Source organism: Zalophus californianus, chromosome 6 (genome assembly GCF_009762305.2).
Source record: "Zalophus californianus isolate mZalCal1 chromosome 6, mZalCal1.pri.v2, whole genome shotgun sequence".
Lineage (NCBI taxonomy): Eukaryota > Metazoa > Chordata > Mammalia > Carnivora > Otariidae > Zalophus > Zalophus californianus.
Window position 1 is genome coordinate 60,803,723 of NC_045600.1, and position 20,691 is coordinate 60,824,413.

Genomic DNA, 20,691 nt, shown 5'->3' on the forward strand with positions numbered 1-20,691 from the left:
AGGAAGTAATAGAGTCTTAATTATCCAGCCTCATGGCATTGTTTTCCTCTTAGTTAGCCACTGTAGTATTTGACCCATGTTGATATTCCTGACCTTCCTAAATCTTTTCAACTTTGACTTATGTTGCACAGATCCATCTTGATTTACTTCTTGTTTCTCTAAATATTCTAGGACTCCTTAATAAACCAGTGTTCTTTCTCTGCCTGCTAAACATAAATTTACTATAAGACCCTCTCTTTAGATAATTACTTTCTCTTTATTCTCCCGTTTGAATACTTTTTTCATTCACATAATTTTAACTATTATTTAGCACTTATCCCCAAACTCACACATTATAATGTTTTACAAATTATCAAAAAAGAGGAGGCTTGCTTTTAAATAAATATTTCTCAGAGTTTTGAAAAGATACCCATACTTTTGAGCGAGTAAATCTGTTTTAATTATCTTATAGTGAACTTTTTATTAATCTTTTAATCAGGAAAAATTATTTTTTTGAACATGTATATTTGGTTATAAATTTCAGAAATCATTTATTTTAGCCTGTGCTGCTGTAACAAAATACTGCTAAAAAAAAATACTACCAACTGGGTAGCTTATAAACAGCAGAAATTTATTTGTCACAGTTGTGGAGACTGGAAGTCCAAGATCAAGGCTCCAGCAGAGTGGCATTCTGGCGAGGGCCCTCTCGCTGCTCCAGAGCTGGTCCCTGCCCGCTATGTCTTCACAAAGTAGAAGGAACTAAGGAGGTCTTTGGTGGTCTCTTGTATAAGAGCATGAATATCATTCATAAGGTCTCCATCCTCATGACCTAACATCATCTTTGGGAGATAGGATTTTAGCATAAGAATTTTGGGAGGGGAGACACAAACATTCAGACCATATTATTGTTTTTTTTATTTAGCTAATTTTATGAATAATATTGGACTCTATTAATTAAAGTATTCAGGTGAGAACAAAGATTGTTTTATTTCACTGTTGTATCCCTAGCACCTGGCACAGTGCTTGGGTCCATAGTAGCCATTTAATAAATACTTGAATGAATGAATGAATGAATGAATGAAATCTTAATCATTACAGGTATTTCCCCTTTATTTTAGGAACTCATAATCAAAACTGTATTAAGCTCGGCAAGAGATGAGCCATCTGGTCCTGCACGGTAGGTCAGATACTCTTTTTTTTTTAAGATTTTATTTATTTGCGAGAGAGAGAGATAGCAGGAGAAAGCACAAGATGGGAGGAAAGGGAGAAGCAAGCTTCCCACTGCTGGGAGCGCAACACAGGGCTTGGACCCAGGAGCCGGGGATCATGACCTGAGCTGAAGGCAGATGCTTAACCGAAGGCAGATGCTTAACCGACTGAGCCACCCAGGCACCCCTGGTAGTTTTAATAGTAAATAATTTATTAGCATTAACACTATGATAAACTGAAAGAAGAGACTTAAGAATTTCTGATCCACTATGTTCAGGAAGAAAGATATTTCTGCATTGAATTATTCTGAAATTTAACGTTCTACAAAATTTACGAATGTCAGTATCAGGACATGCCAAGTATACCAGGATACTAGAAAGAGTTGACTTTTTTAGGAGTTGAGGGAAACAGTATGTGCTCATCAGAAGCTTATACTTGAATACACTAATGAAATTTGTACTGATTCTGATCATCAAATAACTCCCTTCAATTTGAAACTTCAGTTGAAATAGGGAAATGAAGTTTCACAAGATGTTAGGGAATAGAAAAAATTCTACAAGTTTCTGTTGGAAACCCTTTATAAAGCACATGAATTTTATTTGTATTGCCAGTTTGTTTTACAAAGAATTTGTAGCTGGGGCACCTGGGTGGCTCAGTCGTTAAGCGTCTGCCTTCGGCTCAGGTCATGATCCCAGGGTCCTGGGATTGAGCCCCACATGGGGCTCCTTGCTCAGCAGGAAGCCTGCTTCTCCCTTTCCCACTCCCCCTGCTTTTGTTCCCTCTCTTGCTGTGTCTCTCTCTGTCAAAAAATAAATTTAAAAATTAAAAAAAAAAAGAATGTAGCTAGCCGTGTTAAATTTAAGAGTTATGAAAATAATATTTAGGGGCACCTGGGTGGCTCAGTCAGTTAAGTATCCAACTCTTGATTTTGGCTCAGGTCATGATCTCAGGGTTGCGAGACTGAGCCCCTCATCAGGCTCTGTACTGGGCATGGAACCTGCTTAAGATTCCCTCTCTCCCTCTCTCCCTTTCCCTCTGCCCTTCCCCCCTTCTCTAAAAAAGAAGGAAGGAAAAGAAAGAAAATAATATTTGACTTACCCCATCAGCTTCATGTTTTTGCTAAAGTTTATTTTGTGCTGTCAGTCAATAAAACCACACTCTTTCCTTTTTTGAAAGCAGGTTACATATTTGTTTTGGAAGCTTTATGGCAATATCAGTTTATTAATATGGGTTTGTTAAAAAGATCCTGTGTGTTATCCCCATCTATGAGCTTGGTAGTAAATTATGTTTGAAAATTAGGCGTTGAATTTGGGGTCATGTGCTTTCCTCCTACTTTCTCTTCCTCAGGAAGAGCTAATGTACAGAGTAACAAATTGATTGATTCACTTAAACAGTGCATGTTCATTCTAGATTGGTTGGTTGTGGGTATTTTGGTTGTGGTGGTGGTTTCATTTCATTTAAAGGCTCGTCTACTTCTGTTTATATCATTGTTGGTTGCCCTTTTTGCAGATGTGTAGCATTGTGCAGTTTAGGTATTTGGATTTGTGAAGAACTAGTCCATGAGTCTCATCATCCTCAAATCAAGGAAGCTCTGAATGTAATTTGTGTTTCCTTAAAGGTAAAAAAAACCTATTTAATCAAATATATTAATATAGTATAGAATGCAGGACTGGTTTTCTCCAAATGTTAATTATAAATTGTGTCCTTATAGAATAAAACATTTAATAAATGTTTTTATTACTTTATTATTACATTATTTCTTTGATCCTGACTTTTTCCTTCAGAGTGGTGCTACTCTTGAATTTAGGATATCCTGGTGATAACCTATTTTACCTCAGCTTTTTATGTCACTTAACAACATATATAGGGTTGTTTGTTTTTTCCTGATCAGTATTTTTGTAACCTACTCTTTAATCCTTAATACTTCCCTGAATTCTTGAGCTGTTCAATGTTTTGGCTTTATTATTCAAGTTAAATGCTCTCTTTGTAACCAGAGTAAGATTTGTTAAAAAATAATAACCTAATTACTTGGAGAATCTAACTGAGTAAATTTTTTGCTTGTGAAAGTATGCATGATATTATTTTTGTTTGACTTGTAATATAGTATCTGTATAGAATTCTAAACAAAAAGGTACAAATATTACTTATTGGACAAATATTTCTGAGTATGTACTATGTTTGAGGTGGTTTGCTAGTGAGAGTGAGGGATACCAGAATAAAAAATAATTGTAAATACTAGAGGCAAGCGGTTAATAATATGATGGCTGAAAAGGATTAAAGTAAGAGTTTTATAAAACAGAAAGCTGAGAGAACCAAATGAATGGTGCATATGAAATGCTAATTGAGATCAGAGGAAGCCGAGATCACTTTGACTTAAGTAATAGAGAAGACTCTGGAAAGGAGACAGAAGAATGGGGGAGATTTGGTCATAGAGAGTTAAACCTAACAAGTTTGAGTTTATGCCAATGGGGAGTCATCTGAGAGCTTTAAGCATAAAGAATGTCAGCATCAGAGCAGTTCTTTAGATTAATTTGAAAGTGTTGGTATAGTAGATTGGAATGGGGAAACGATTGATAAGAAATTAGCAGTTTACAGGCTGTTGCAGAAATCCAGGTAACAGAAAATGGAATAAAACCTTAATGGGGACAAACATTCAAAATTAAAAATAAAGTTAATTGTGTTTTTAGAATGTGTTACGAATTTTTATTTTGTGGCTGTGTATTTATCATCTTAATATTTTAATAAACGTATAGAATGACCAAAAGAAACATGTATGAAATTTCAAGTTTTTCAGCAGCTAATACATTAATGAATATTTTGTTGTTATTACAGTTTACTAATAAAACAGTAGCCCATGTAGCTTGTAACATGCTTCACATGCTGGTTCATTACGTACCTAGACTTCAGATTTACCAACCCGAATCTCCCTTGAAAATTATTCAAGTAAGTATTTCTCATGTATTATGACCCTGTTAAATATAATAAATTTATCCCTATACATTTTTAACAAGCACATAAAAAAACTTAATGAGCTCAAGAAATTTCCAGAGTAAATAACACATATGTATGTGCATATTTTGCCTTTTATTAATTATTTTTATTATTTCATATTTTTTAATCAAATTTATTCATATACTATTCAGAGTATAATATATGTTAATTTAAAAAACCACCGTATGGGGTGCCTGAGTGGCTCAGTTGGTTAAGCATCTGCCTTCGGCTCAGGTCATGATCTCAGGGTCCTGGAGTCAAGGCCCACATTGGGCTCTCCGCTCAGCGGGAACTCTGCTTCTCCCTCTTACTCTCCGTCTGTGCTTTCTCTCTTTCTCAAATAAATAAATAAAATTAAAAAATACATTATAAAATATCTTTTTTTTTTTTGATGTTACCATATCTCTTATTCTGTATATATACATACAAAAAGCAATGACATGCATGTACAATTAGATGAATTTTCAGGTTACCAACACCAAGATTAATAAGAATATTACCAGAATTGCTTCAAAATAACCCTTCCTTTTTAAAGGATATTTTTCCTGGGTTCCAGATTCTTGGTTATTTGTTTCAGCACTATAAAGAACTCAATTCATTGTCTTCTAATCAAAAACTAATGATGTAATCTTTTTTTTTTTTAAAGCATATATTTACACACACACACACACACACACACACACACACACACACACACACACACACACACGTATCTGGAAAGATAAGAGTAGATTTCTTTTTCTTTTTATTTCCCCTCTTTTTTTTAACTAAACTCTATGCCCAGTGTGGGGCTTGAACTCACAGCCCCGAGGTCAAGAGTCATATGTTTTACCAACTGAGCCAGCCAGGCACCCTGAGAGTCGATTTTCATATTTTCCCCCCCAACTTTACTGAGAAATAGTTGACATTGTATATATTTAAAATACAGAACATGATGATTTGGTAATTGTGGAATGATTACCAAGGTCAAGATAATTAACACATCAATTACCTCACATAGTTAACTGTTTTTTGTTTATGGTGAGAATGCTTCAGGTCTGTTCTTAGCAACTTCCAGATATTCAGTATGATTAACTATAGTCACCATGCTGTACATTAGATCCTCAGAACTTACTGTTTTTATAACTGAAAATTTATACCCTTTGACCTACATCTCCGCATTTTCCTCTTCTCCTCCCAGCCCCTGGCCACCACATTTCTATTCTGTTTCTATGATCAGCATTCTTTTTTTTTTAAGATTCCACATATAAGTGGTACCGTACAGTATTTGCCTTTCTCTGGCTTATTTCACTTACAGTAATGCCCTCCAGGTTCATCCATGTTGTCACAAATGGCAAGATTTCCTTTTTTATGGCTGAGTAATAGTATTCCATTGTGTATATATATATATATACACACACATTTTTTTGAATTCATTTATTCATTGAAGGACATTTACATTGTTTCCATATCTTTGCTATTGTGAATAATGCTGCAGTGAACATGGTGTGCAGGTATCTCTTCGAGATACTGATTTCATTTCCTTCAGATATACATCTAGGAGCAGGATTGCTGGATCATTATAGTAGTTTTTTTTTTTTATCATGTGGTAGTTCCAATTTTAATATTTTGAGGAACCTCCATACTGTTTTCCATAAAAGCTGTACCAGTTCACCTTCCCACCAACAGTGTATATCAGTTTTCTTTTCTCCACCTCCTTGCCAACATGTTATCTCTTACCTTTTTGAAAAAAGCCATTCTAACAGATGTGGTTTTTATTTGCATTTTCCTCATGATTAGTGATGTTGAATACCTTTTCATATACCCATTAAAATGCCATTTGGGGGCGCGGGGGTGGCTCAGTCATTAAGCGTCCGCCTTTGGCTCAGGTCAAATAAATAAAATCTTTAAAATAAAATAAGATTTTATTTATTTGACAGAGAGAGACAGGGAACACAAGCAGGGGGAGTGGGAGAGGGAGAAGCAGGCTTCCCACTGAGCAGGGAGCCTGATGCGGGGCTCGATCCCAGGACCCTGGGATCATGACCTGAGCCGAAGGCGGATGCTTTAACGACTGAGCCACCCAGGTGCCCCAAAATAAAATAAAATAAAATAAAATGCCATTTGAATGTCTTCGTTGGAAAAATGTTTATTCAGGTCCTTTGCCCATTTTTAAATTGGATTATTTGCTTTTTTGCTATTGAGTTGTATGAGTTCTTCATATATTTTATGTATTAACCCCTATCCAGATACATGGTTTGTAAACATTTTCTCCCATTCCATCAGTTGCCTTTTCAGTGTATTGCTTCCTTTGCTGTGCAGATGCTCTTTAGTTTGATATGGTCCCACTTGTTTCCTTTAGCTTTTGGTGTCTTACCCAAGAATTCAATGCCAAGACCAATATCAAGAGTATTTTCCATGTGCTTTCCTCTAGGAGTTTATGCTTTCAGGTCTTTGATCCATGTCAAGTTAATTTTTGTCAGTGGTGTAAAATAGAGGTCCAGTTTCATTCTCTCTCTCTCTCTCTCTCTATATATATATATATAGATAGATAGATAGATAGATAGATAGATAGATAGATAGATAGATAGATATAGATTCCTGAATTGAGTTTGTAAGAAATCCATTTATAGTTGACAGAGTTTATATGATTTTGGTTCCTATATACATATGAGGATTGTAAATGATTGATAGTTAAGAATACTTGAAAAGCTGACCTATTAAAAATTAACTTTGAAGTAACAGTGTTAATGTATTTAGGATTTAAAAATATACTTAAACTTTCATCAATAGATTTTTTATCACTTTACCATTAACATTTAAGTTTTAGGATGCATCACTAATTTAACATATTTTGAACTTTTTTTTTCTTTGCTGACAGATTCTAATAGCCACCATTACCCATCTTTTGCCAAGTACAGAAGCTTCATCTTATGAAATGGATAAGAGGGTAATTTAAATTTTGTTTGATATTTAATTGGTTTAGTAAAATATATTTTAAAATTGCAAAGATATATATATGTATATGGTAAACATTAATCTTGTGCTTAAAAATCCCTATAATATGAAATATATCTTTACATTATTTAAGTGTAACTAAATTATATTTTAGTTCAAATGTCCAGTTAATCATAGTCATTTGGTAAAGTCTTTGAATCTCAGGATTGTGGGGAACCTTAGAGGATATTCTGTTCATTTATAATTATTTCACTTTATCCTACCAAATTATGGTCTTGTTTATGCCTGAAAATTAGTAATTCTGAGGAATTCATCGTTTCTGAAGGCAGCCATACATCTTTATATAACTGTTATTGGTAGAAAATAATGAAATTTCCATTAAGGAGAGTATGTATAATAGAGCTATGGCACATAGAAGAAGGCATCCCTCTGGCCACAAAAAGTTCTACAGGATTGCATTTACCTCAGTAAATTCATTGTGAGACTCCTTTAACTATTTCAGATATTGTATTTGTCAGTCTAAAGTTTCTATTTGGTTTCTTTTCATAGTTTCCATAGATTTCCTGAAATCTGCATTTCTTCATCAGTAATATCTATCTTTTCTTTTAGATTTTTAACATGTTTATCATAATTATTTTGAAGTCCTCGTCTGCTAAATTCAATATCTGGGTTATTGCTGAGTCTGTTCCTATTGAAATCTTTTCCTCTTGACTATGGATTCCATTTTCCTGTTTGTTCATATGTCTGTTAGTTTTTTATTATATATTAGGCATTGTACATAACATGTTATGTACAGAGACTCTAGATCTTTGCTGCCCAGGATAGTAGCTACTAACCACACGTGACTTTAAATTTAAATAAAATTAAAACTTTATATTAAAAACTTAATTCCTTATTTGTGCTAACCACATTTCAAGTGCCTAATAGTCACATGGACAAATATATACCATTCCCATCATTGCACAAAGTTCTATTAATCAACACTTCTCTAGATTCTGTTCATTTCCTCTGAAAATTATTTTATTCCTTTCCATTTTCACATCCCAATCTTGCATTCTGTTCTCCAGATCTCAGTGTCAGCATCTCTTAATCGTATGGTGTTGAAATCTCAAAAGAGCAGAGTTGTTGGAGAAAGATGAATTTCAGTTTTCATTGTGTTGCATGTAAGGAATATTGCCCAGTAAAACCACCAGCAAAGCAATTCCATACCTAAAGTAGTAAATTTGAAGCTGGAAACAAAATTACTGATATCATCAGCACATGAGTACTATTAAACTATGGGAATATATATGATCACTTAAGGAGAAGTTACAGAGTAAGAAGAGTTATTAGCGAAGTGAACACCTTGAAGAATAACAGAGCAGGGGTCACCAAAATAGAGACATAGGAGGCTCCTGAATTTTCTTCCTCCTATGGATGCACCAAAGATACAACTACACATGGAGCAATTCTCTCTGAGAGAAATCCAGAAATTAGCTGAATGATCCTACACATCAGGCAACTGAGAAAATACCCACATCAAACTACATAGGAAACATTCTCATGATAAACCCCACTGTTGGCACACTCAGGAGAGAACCCCCAACTGCCAGGGTCTCTCTGAGGATAGAAGGGTTTAGACCACACATCTAGCACCCCAGCTTTTAAGTCTGCCATGCCAGGGATGGGCTTCCAAATCACCTGGCTCTGAAAGCCAACAGGGCTTGTATTCACAAGTCCCACAGAACTACAGGAAACAAAGGAACACTTGTTTAACAGGAGTGTGAGCACCTGCTATTGCTATTCCCCCAGGGTTCATCACAGAGGGAACAGGCATTCTTTCCCTATAAAGAATTTGACTGCATATTTTCCCAGCTCTTGCCTGAGGGTCCAGCTTCTAATCAACCTTCATCTAGGTGCTGACTGCAGTCCCCCTGGAAGCCCATTAGAACCAGTGGGCACTTCCCCTGTATTCTCCCTGCATCTGGCTCCAATAATAAAACCAGGTCTCCAGCTTTTCCCTAGAAGGAACTTGTCAACACTAGATGAGTAGCTCCCAAATCACCTAGTTCTGGGAGCGGACGGAACTTGGCATTCATGAATTCTCTAGAAACACACAAAACAGTGGTGGTTATATTTGCACCAGCACTCCCAGCCACTGTTTTCCTCTGGCTTAGCACAGAATGAGTAAGCAAAAATAGCCAGCTCTGTTTCTCTGTTAGGGGCTAGACTGCATAGCTAATATACCAACTTCCCTGCTGTTCCTGAAAGTCAGCCTTCCAGTTAGCCTGCATCAGGGAGCCGAAGGGGTAGGCAATTAGTAGTACTTCAGGAACCTGAATAGGTATATTGGCGTTTCCCACCCTTTTAGGATTCAGCTTGGATAGTCACAGAGGTTTGAGGGACAGCTAAGAGCTTGAACCAGGCTGCTATTTTACCTGTTCCAATTAATAAGTATCTTGTAGGAAGACACTTTGAAACTATATAAATATTCTATTATTCCTTAAACCTTTACTAAGTAGTTTTGCTAGCCATTGATAACTCTTATCAGAATTAAATGTTTTTATGATAGTTCCAAATGGTGATTTCCTGATTCTGTCATTACTTTTACATTCATTAGTTAGTTTTCTGTGATAAGGAAGAGTTTTCTCTTAGCCCTCTCCATCTTACCAGTGTGGGATCATGATTCTTCTTTTATGCAATGGATTATAATCCTTAGTTTTTTTACTATCATTATTTCGAAGCTCAAAATGTTCCAGATTTAGCCAGTGGGAATGCCCTTTAAATTGACGACTTTGTCCTTTTTGTTATATCCTCCTCATTGTTCTTTTAGTGTATCCTTAAATTCTGTCATCATAGAATTTTTCAGACTCATCTTGTATTTTCCCTGCCCCAGTACTCGAATTAGCCGTTTCCCCAAGTAACTCTGGCTCCATTGAGTGGAAATAGTATTCTCAAATAAAGATCTAGGAACTAGGTGTTTACATGGTCATTGGGTTGTGTGTGTGTGGTTAGGCCCTCTCACCAGATAGAGCAAGAAAATAAAAAATATACACAAATGTATAATATGTATTTTATGTATATATGTAATATATGCGTATCTGTATTTCTTTGTGTGTATTAAAACACCATGAGTTTACCTTGACACCTCTGATTCCAGTCCAGCACCACAAGGTTCAGTCTGTCTTCCCCCTTTACATATTTGTAACTACCTGCCCCAGTAATGAGAACCTAGCTCCCATTATCCACAGTCATCCACAGTATATTTACTTTGTGCAGTGTTAGAAAAATAAAAGCAGTTTCAGAATATATTTATGCCTGTATATAATTACCAAGAGAGTATATAGTTCAAAAGCTGTGTTTAAAAGTTATTTAGGTTACTTCTCCCTCCCCTTAGCCTCACTTCAGTGTGGTTATAGAATTCATTTGAAATATAGTTCAGGTTATTTTTTCAGTTTGTATTCCTAAATTTTAGTGTTTTCTCCCTGTTGTTTTTATTTGTTTTTTTAGTTTATGCTTTATCTATTCTTTATTTCTGTACAAATGAGCAGATACATTTATATTTTTTTCCACCTTGTTAAGAAATGTCATATTCTAGATATTCTTTGGTACTTGAGATTTTTTACTTACAGAATATCCTGGAAATTCACAATACATCAATTCATAAAGATCTTCCTTGTTCTTTTTTACACCTACATAGTATTATTACTCCATTGTGTGAATGTATTGTAGTTTATTCAGCTCACTCTCCTATGTATGGATGTATAGTGTTTTTTCAGAATTTTGTAATTGCAAAGAATGCTGCAGTGACTGCCTTTGTGCCTGTATATTTTTACGTAATTGGAATGTGTCTTCAGGGTGTATTCCTAGAAGTGGAATTGCTGGGTCAGAAGGTAAACAGACAGGTAATTTTGTTAAATGTTGGCATTCCCAGAAGCAAATTGTGAGTGTGTTTGCCCAGAGTCTCAACCACACTCTCTTATTTGGAAATTTTTGCCAATGTGATGGGGGAACAAGGGCATCTCACTGTACTTTTCATTTACCTTTCTCTTTTAATAAGTGAAGTTGAATATCCTATTTACTAATGCCTAACTTTTAATTTTATTTTTGTGAATCATCTATTTATATCCTCTTCCTTTTCTTTTTTAAAAATTTATTTATTATTTTAGTAATCTCTACACCCAACATGGGGCTTGAACTCACAACCCCAAGATCAGGAGTTGCATGCTCCACCAATTGAGCCAAGCCAGGCGCTCCATCTATTCATATCTTCTTATATTTTCTGTCAGGTTTTAGTGTTTTCCCTTCAAATTTTATGTACTAGGGATATCTTAACTGTCATATATGTTACAAATATTTTCTTTTCTTCCCCCCATTTGTGTTTTGCTTTTGTTTATGTGGACTTTTGTTATTGTTTCTTGGGGGGGGATCATGGAAAACATCAGTTTTTATGTAGTCGATTTATTTTTCATTGTCTGAATTTTCAGTCATAGAAAGCCTTTCTCTGTACCTGGATAAAGAGGAATTCACCCATGTTTTCTTCTAGTGCTTGTATAATTTCATTTTTTACATTTTTATCCATCATCCATTTGAAGTTTATTCTGTATGTTTTGAGACACAGATACCATTTTTGTTGTTTTTCCAAATGAATAACCAGATTAAAAAGTTCTGTTTTTACCTTTAGTGAATAGTCAATTTCTGAAATTACTTGGGTCTGTTTCTTAAGATTCTGTACTATCAGTTCTCAGGCTCTTTTGGTGACAAGATCTCTTTAATACTGTTAAGTATTATTGAAGATCTCAAATGACTTTTGTTCATATGGATTATATAGGCATACCTTGGAGGTACTTGGTAGTCTGTGGTACAGACTACCACAGTAAAGTGAATAACTCAGTAAAGCAAGGCAAATGAATTTTTTGGTTTCTCAATGCATATGTGTATAAAAGTTAGTTTAAACTACACTATAGTCTATTAAGTGTGCAGTAGCAATATGTCCCCCCAAAACAGTGTATATACTTTAATTTAAAAATAACTTACTGTTAAAAATATGCTAACCATCATCTTAGGTTTCAGTGAATTGTAATCTTTTTGCTAGTGTGGAGGGTCCTGCCTTAGTGTTGATGGCTGATCAGGGTGATTGCTGCAGGTTGGGGTGGTTGTGGCAATTTCTGAACATAAGACAATGAAGTTTGCCACATTGATTGACTCTCTTTTTTCCCACAGTTTCTCTGTAGCATACAATGCTGTTTGATAGCATTTTACCCATAGTATAGAACAACTTTCAGAGTTGGAGTCAGTCCTTTCAAATACTTTTATTAACTATGTTTATGTAATATTCTAAATCCTTTGTTGTAATTTCAACAGTCTTCACAGCATCTTCACCAGGAGTAGATTTCATCTCAAGAAGCTACTTTTCTTTGCTCATTCATAAGAAGCAACTCCTTCCTTATTCATTAAAGTTTGATCATGAAGATTGTAGCAATTCAATCACATCTGCAGGCTCCAAGTGTAGTTCTCTTGCTATTTCTACCAATTCTGTAGTTACTTTCTCCACTGAAATCTTCAACTCCTCAAAGTCATCCATGAGGTTTGGAATCACTTACTTCTTCCAAACTCCCATTAATGTTGATATTTTTGACCTTTTCCCATGAATCATGAATGTTCTCTATGACATCTAGAGTGGTGAATCCTTTCCAGAAGGTTTTCAATTCACTTTAACCAGATTCTTCAGACAAATCACTATCTATGGCAGCTGTAGCCTTCTGAAATGTATTTCTTTAACAATAAGACTTGAAATAAAAATTTCTCCCTAATCCATGGGCTGCAGAATGGATGTTGTGTTAGCAGGAATGAAAACAACGTTAATCTCATTGTGCATCTCCATCAAAGCTCTTGGACTTAAAATATTCAATAAACCATGTTGTAAACAGATGTGCTGTCATCCAGGCTTTGTTGTTCCATGTATAGAGCACAGGCAAAATAGATCTAGCATAATTCTTAAGGGCCCTAGGATTTTTGGAATGGTAAATAAACACTGACTTCAACTAAAGTCACTAGCTGCATTAGCTCCTATCAGAAGAGCAGCCTGTCCGTTGAAGCTTTGAAGCCAGGCACTGACTTCTCTCTAGCTATGAAAGTCTTAGATGGCATTTTTGAATAGAAGGCTATTTTGTGTACATTGAAAATCTGTTGTTTAGTGTAGCTAATCTTCTGGATAACTTGCTGCAGCCTCTATATCAGCATTTGCTCCTTCACCTTGTACTTTTATGTTATGGAGATGGCTTCTTTCCTTAAACCTCACAAATCAATCTGTTCTAGCTTCAGACTTCTCTTCTGTAGCTTCCTCACCTCTCTCAGCCTTCATAGAATTTAAGAGAGTTAGGGCCTACTTCTGGATTAGGCTTTGACTTAAGGGGGTTTTACAGCTGGTTTGATCTTCCATCCAGACCAGAGAACTTTCTCTTTATCAGCAATACAGCTGTTTTGCTTTCTCAACATTCATGTTTACTGGAGTAGCACTTTTACTTTCCTTCAAAGCTTTTCTTTGTATTCACAGCTTGGCTGTTTGGCGCAAGAAACCTAGTTTTTAGCCTGTCTTGACTTTCGACATGCCTTCCTCACTAGACTTAATTTCTAGCTTTTGATTAAAGTGAGAGTCATGTGACTCTTCCTTTCACTGGAACACTTAGAGGCCATTGTAGGATTATTAATTGGCCTAATTTCAGTATTGTTGTGTCTCAAGGAATAGGGAGGCCTGAGGAGCGGGAAGAGAGATGGGGGAACGGCTGGTCAGTGGAGCAGTCAGAACACGCTTGCTGATTAAGTTTGCTGTCTTATAAGGACATGGTTTGTCGCACCCCCAAACAATTACAGTAATAATATCAAAGATCACAGATCACCATAACAAATATAGTAATCATGAAAAGTAGGAAATATTGTGAGAATTACCAAAATGTGACACAGAGACATGAAGTGAACAAATGTGGTCAGAAAATGGTGCTCATAGACTTGCTCAACACAGGATTGCTAGAAACCTTCAATTTATAAAAAAATGCACTATCTGTAAAGTGAAGCGCAATAAAATGAAGTATGCCTGTATTTTATCCCCTCGATCTGTCTTATACTGAGAGTGGTGTGTTAAAGTCTCCTTAATGTTTCTGTATTTCCTTGGCATCTGTTGTAGTTTTTGCTTTGTAAAGATAGTCACTATGTTATTTGATACATAGATATTCATAAATGTTTTATCTTTATTTTGAACATTTTGAATTGCAACTTTTAACATTAATTCTTTTTGATTTAATTCTAATTTGCATATTGCATTTTCTGTGTTTCTTTTTCTACATGATATATTTCATTTGTTTTATTTTTTTAAGTTCCTTTTGGTATTCAGGAAATTTTATACTTTGTTCTTTTGATTACTTTTCTGTGTATACCTTTTTAAAATGTCTTTATTCCCTTGCTTTCTTATTTAAGCTCTTATTTTTTAATACACGTTTTATGTGGTTGTGATTATTTAATGGTATCCTTTCTCTCCTATCTATTGTCTATATGTTAATAAATGAACTTATTTTATTTTTACTCTCTTTCGCCTCCATTTTTAGTTACTTTATTTCTACATATCACATATAGCATATGTCATTTAATAAATGATTCTTCCCCACTCATCTCTACCTTTATTTTTTTAATCTTAGCTCTATAACTAAATAAAGCAGATACTCCCCATTCTTTTTGCTACTTGGTTAGATGAAGTTCATCTTTGTTCTTCAAGATAGTCTCATGAATACAAAATTCCCTGAGTGCTTGTTTATTTAAAACTTTTTCTGTAACCCTGATACTTGAGAAACATCTTGGTTAGGTATAGAATCCTTAGATTGACATTTACCTTAATTTATTTATTTTAATGTTGCCTTGCTTTGTGCATTATTTTTGAGAAGTCTGATGCCAATTTTATTCTCTTGCCCTTGTAAATTATTTCATCTTTTTTCTAGGAGGCCCTAAGGATATTTTTTCTTTATGTCTGAAGTCTTACTTTTAAAGTTTTATCAGGATATGTGTTAGAGTTGATTATTGCAGGTCAGTTTATCCTGGCTTCTGACGGACTTTTTTAACATGTGTATTTCAGAGACTCCAGTTGTATGTAAATTGGATATTCTTTTTCTATCTTCTATTTCAATCATTTTCTGACAATTTTTATCTTTTTCTAAATCTCATTTTTATTCTTTTAGTTGTTACCCCACTGTTCTTCAGTGCCCTGTATTATTTTATTTTTATTTTATTTATATTTATTTATTTGTATTTTATTTTTGTTTTTTTCAAATTTATTCTTCCTTAGGCACCTTATAATTTAGGCTTCATTTCTAAATTTTGTCCTTTTACTTCTTTTCCTGACTTGAAACGATTTTTCCTTTCTTGGTCTATTTCTTCTTAGTTTTTGATTTCTGATTTAAGATGGGGTTTTCTTTGTCCCCCATATCTAAATGCTGTTTGATAATTTCTAATTTAGATTAGAATGTTGTAGTTTTCTTCTGCTTCATAATTGTGTTTTTTGTGTGGGGGTTTCATCAGCTGAATTGCTTAGATTCTCATTTTTTGTTTTTATAATTATATAGATGAAGACTGCTTCATTTTTGTGGGCAAGATTGGTGGCTTGGGATGGTTTACAAGATTCCTACTTCAAGAGCTCCCTCTTCTGGTAGTTCCACAAAGTATAGTGTGCTTATTGTCTTTTTAAGGAGAGGAATTAAAGGACCATCAATTTATTGGATGATGCTTTTTAAGAAGTTGTAGGTCCACAATTTTTTAAGCCTTTTTTTTTTTTTAAGATTTTATTCATCTGAGAGAGACAGAGACAGAGAGAGCGCAAGTAGGGGAGAGGCAAAGGGAGAGGGAGAAGCAGACTTCCCACTGAGCAGGGAGCCCGCTACAGGGCTCGATCCCAGGACCTAGATATCAGGATCTGAGCTGAAGGCAGACGCTTAACCATCTGAGCCACGCAGGTGCCGCACGTCCACAATTTTTAAAATTTAAGTCTTAAATTTCTCTTTTGCTTTTTCTTTTTACTACATGATTTCCACAGGATGTCTCCCTATTCCCTCTTAAAAATTCTTCTCCCCCAAAACATTACCTTTCCTGTGTGTGTACTTTTAAGTCCTTTTTAACCACAGTATTCTCACACTTAGGGTGACTTTTTCTTTCTGGCTTGATTTTTAGGTTTGTACCTAGTTCTTTTCTCTCTTTTACAGTTTTTCCCAAACTGCCCTTGCTCTTCATGGAAGTTTGAATGGGGGAGTGGGGAAAAGCTTGCTGGGATTTGCTTTGTACTTTCTACCTACAGATAATTTGAAGTTTAGATGTTCTATTTTCTGGTTGTACTGACGATATCAGTTTTGTAATGTTTTATTGGTTCTTTTTGTCCTTTAAAAGGAATGTAGAAGTGATTGTAATATATTATGAACTCAAACCTTTCATTTGTGTTGCATTCCTTGAACAGTTTTAAATAGTCGACTAATTGATGTCCTCGTTTTAGCTCAGTGTTTGTTTTTTTTAAAAGATTTTATTTATTTATTTGACAGAGAGCGTGCAAGCAGGGGGAGGGGCAGAGGGAGAGGGAGAAGCAGGCTCTCTACTGAGCAGGGAGCCCGACGCGGGGCTCAATCCCAGGACCCTGGCGTCATGACCTGAGCCGAAGGCAGACGCTTAATGACTGAGCCACCCAGGTGCCCCTAAGCTCAGTGTTTTTATAGTAATTTTAAAGTAATTTTGGTAGTCCTGTTTTTATTATGTTTAAGGTTTCATTGTACTGGCTCTAAAATATAAGGAAGAAACCCACAATAATACTCATATACAATATTTTAGAATCAGATCTAAGTAAATATTCATAGTAGAATTAGGATTGATAGTTCCTGAAATAAATTTTGGAAGACAAAAAATAAGTTGGTGAATTTCTGTTAAAAATATTAAGGTCTTATTTTATGAGTTTACAATAATAATTGTCTTTTGTTCTTGTTACAGTTGGTGGTGTCCTTACTTCTGTGCCTTCTGGACTGGATTATGGCCTTACCTCTAAAGACACTGCTCCAACCAGTCCATGCTACAGGAGCAGAAAATGATAAAATAGAAAAATCTGTCCTCAATTGCATTTATAAGGTCAACTTGTTTGCTTTATTGTTTATTTGGTAACCAACAGTTTTTAAAACTGAAAGAAATCACATTTCTTAGCATTACATTCTTATTTTTTAGAGCTAGGTATTTTCTAAGAATGTAGATTTATCCTACAGGACCTAAGGATAATTAAAACTTCTTCCTACAAGACACAGTTGTTTCACTGCAGATTTGTGAAAGGAGTCAAATATTTGTTGAATGTGAGAATCATTAGTTAAATTTTATTCATTCTTCTTTTTAGGAAGTATTAAATTTACCTTGATTGAAGAACTAAGTTTTAAAATGCTTAAAAATTTTGTCAAGCTCTTATATTACCAGTTGACATTTTTTTCCCTTTTATTTATCTTCACTGAAAAGGAAAACTATGTTTTTCCCTCATACTTCCAGGTATTACATGGGTGTGTTTATGGAGCTCAGTGTTTTAGCAATCCAAGGTATTTTCCAATGAGCCTCTCTGATTTGGCATCTGTAGATTATGATCCTTTTATGCATTTGGAAAGTCTAAAAGAGCCTGAACCTCTGCACTCTCCGGATTCAGAACGATCTTCTAAGCTTCAGCCAGTGACAGAAGGTAAAATGAATTCACTTCAGGACCATATTATTTCTTGTGTTCTCTCAAAATATGATTTGAGGGCATAGGTAGAAATAATGGAGATTATATATCTTACTTTGTAGTTGTTTACCTCATCATGTATATTATACCAAATTATTTTAAGAAATAACTTCAGAAACATAGTTACTAAGATTATATGTGATGACATTCCATTTATACTTCTAGTTAAGTTATTCTGATAAGTTCTTTTTGATATTTTATACATCGTAGAATTTATATAATGGAATAACAGATTTAGCTTTGGAGCCTAACAGATGTGGTACTGAATTTTAACTCTCATTTACTAGCTAAATGGCTCTGTTTCCTTATTTGTAAAATGGGGATAATAATATTCATTCCTTCATGGTTGTTTTGAGTACTGAATAAGATAGGATGTGTAAAACCCTTTGCATAGTTCTTGATAGGTAGTGAACTCAGTAACATTTTTTTTAAGCCACATTGTTTCTATATTCAGAGAGTTTACTTTCTGATATAAGGGAAAGATGTAAATAAATAAATCTGAGTATAAAAGTAAAACTACATTTTAGAATTATGGAGGTAGCCCAGAGGAACCAGCAGTTATTGAAGGGTTTTTAAGAAGGTTATATACATGATAAATTTAGTATTAAGAGCAGTTTGAAAACAGTATTTTATATGGCCCATGTCTTCTACCTGTTTCTGTAAATAAAGTTTTATTTACATCCATACTGTTCATTTTTATATCATGATGGCTGCTTTTGTGCAACAACAGTAGTGTTCTACAGTTGCGAAGATCATGTGGTCCATAAAACTGAAAATTTTTACTATCTGGCCCCTTACAGAAAGAGTTTGCTGATCTTTGGTATGTTAGATTGGTTTTAGGGAGGTTAACGCAGTAGCAGAGAGACCATGGATGAGGCTATTGCAGTACGCCAAACAAGAATTGCTAAAGGCTTAAACTGGTTAGATTTCCCACAAAGTAGACCAAGAATATGAGAAAGGTTAGAGGTTTGAGAGGGAAAATGAGGAGGGCAGTGTTGGAAATGGTTTAGTTTGGGGTGCCTGTTGATTATACACATGAAGACCACTAGCAGGCAGTTTGTTGTATATGCAGATGTCAGATATAGCAGAGAGGTCGTTGTTAGGAATATTTATTCGTGTGTGTGTGTACATGTGTCCGCACACATGCGTGCATGCCTGTGTTTGTGTGTGTTCTGAGAAAAGTTGGAAAGGAAGGAAAACTGGGAGAGAGTAATTTCTCAGAAATAAAAACATGAAAAGGGTATTTAAAAGACTGGGCACTGTTATTAAGTGATAGGTCAGATATAGAAAGGCTGAAAAATATGTCTGCTTTAATTTCAGCAGAGAAGTAGGAGGGAGAAGTGGATGGCTGCTGGTTGAGGAGCAAGGAGTAGTTAAAGAAATAGAACCATTTATCAAAAGTACTCTTTATAGAAGCTTGACTGTGTAAAAAGAAAAGTGGTAACACAGTGGTGAGCTAAAGGATAATTCAGGGGTAAGGGAGTTCTAAGGATGAAGAGAATTGAACTTTTAATTATAAGCTGAGAAGGAAGATGAGAAGGGGATCATTAGTATGGTGAAGTTCCTGAAGAGTGAGCTAGAAAGTATAGGTGCTAATATTAGCCCTTATCCTGACCCAGAAAGAAGAAGAAAATGGAAGTAAAATAAGGGAATTGGCAGAAGTTATTGAGAGTCCAACAGAAAATGGAAACTACAAAGTTTTGGTTGTACTAGTCAGCATTCAGTAAGGTGGATGTGGTGGAAAAACATGGGAACTATGGCTTTTAGAGTATTCCTATATGATTTAGCCATGGAATTTAGGCTTGGTGAGGATTAAACTGATGCTTGGAAATGTCTTATAAGTTAGAAGAAAATGGAATGATCCAGTGAATCATAACGTAGATATTGGTAATAAGTTAGAACAGTGATTCTCAAGGGGTACCTGGGTGGCTCAGTCGGTTAAGTGGCTGCCTTCAGCTCAGGTCATGATCTCAGGGTCCTGGGATCGAGCCCCGCAACAGGCTCTCTGCTCAGTGGGGAGCCTGCTTCTCCCTCTCCCTCTGTGCTCTCTCTCCATCTCTCACACACTCTCTCTCCCTCAAAAAAAAAAAAAAAAGAACAGTGATTCTCAGTCTTAGTTGTATATTACTGCTGCTCTGTTCCCATCCATAGAGATTTTGAAATCTTGTTTTGGGATAGCTAGGATTTTTTAAAGCTTTGCAGGTGATTAATATGCAGCTGAGGTTTACAATCACAGAGCATCAGTATGTTAAGACAGCAGTTTGTTGGTTTTTTTTATTATGTTAATCACCATACATTACATCATTAGTTTTTGATGTAGTGTTCCATGATTCATTGTTTGCGTATAACACCCAGTGCTCCATGCAGAACGTGCCCTCTTTAATACCCATCACCAGACTAGCCCATCCCCCCAACCCCCCAACCCCCCTTCCCCTCTAGAACCCTCAGTTTGTTTCAGAGTCCTTAGTCTCTCATGGTTTGTCTCCCCCACTGATTTCCCCCCCTTCATTTTTCCCTTCCTACTATCTTCTGTTTTTTTTTTTTTAACATATGCATTATTTGTTTCAGAGGTACAGGTCTGTGATTCAACAGTCTTACAGACAGTAGTTTTTAAAATGAGTTTTTAAGCAGTAGAACTCCTTCACAAGGAGTTTTACATAAAATAAATTTCACAAGGAAGCCCAATTTGTAAAACTTCTAGAAGTAGAGCTGCAGCAGGGTGGAGGCCTGGGATCCTACTGACTTCTCTTCTGTCCATCTCCAAAAGCATTCTCCAAGGGTTCTACAAAACAGAATGGGAAAATCACTAGATTAGTTGATTG

At 35.3% G+C, this 20,691-nt stretch overlaps 1 protein-coding gene across 12 annotated transcripts in view; it reads left to right on the top strand.

The window, feature by feature from the left end:
* The window catches only part of RALGAPA1 (Ral GTPase activating protein catalytic subunit alpha 1), a 253,551-nt gene that overhangs the window by 136,789 nt on the left and 96,071 nt on the right, over positions 1 to 20,691 (top strand). For all 12 annotated transcript variants that reach the window (XR_003515516.2, XM_027568751.2, XM_027568756.2 and 9 more), the window contains 6 exons: positions 1,098 to 1,156; positions 2,698 to 2,806; positions 4,021 to 4,131; positions 7,040 to 7,108; positions 17,107 to 17,241; positions 17,644 to 17,827. Coding sequence is in view for 11 of the 12 variants with exons in the window: in XM_027568751.2 (XP_027424552.2) it covers positions 1,098 to 1,156; positions 2,698 to 2,806; positions 4,021 to 4,131; positions 7,040 to 7,108; positions 17,107 to 17,241; positions 17,644 to 17,827 (667 nt within the window). In the remaining variant the exon portion in view is untranslated. The remainder of the gene's footprint in view (positions 1 to 1,097; positions 1,157 to 2,697; positions 2,807 to 4,020; positions 4,132 to 7,039; positions 7,109 to 17,106; positions 17,242 to 17,643; positions 17,828 to 20,691) is intronic.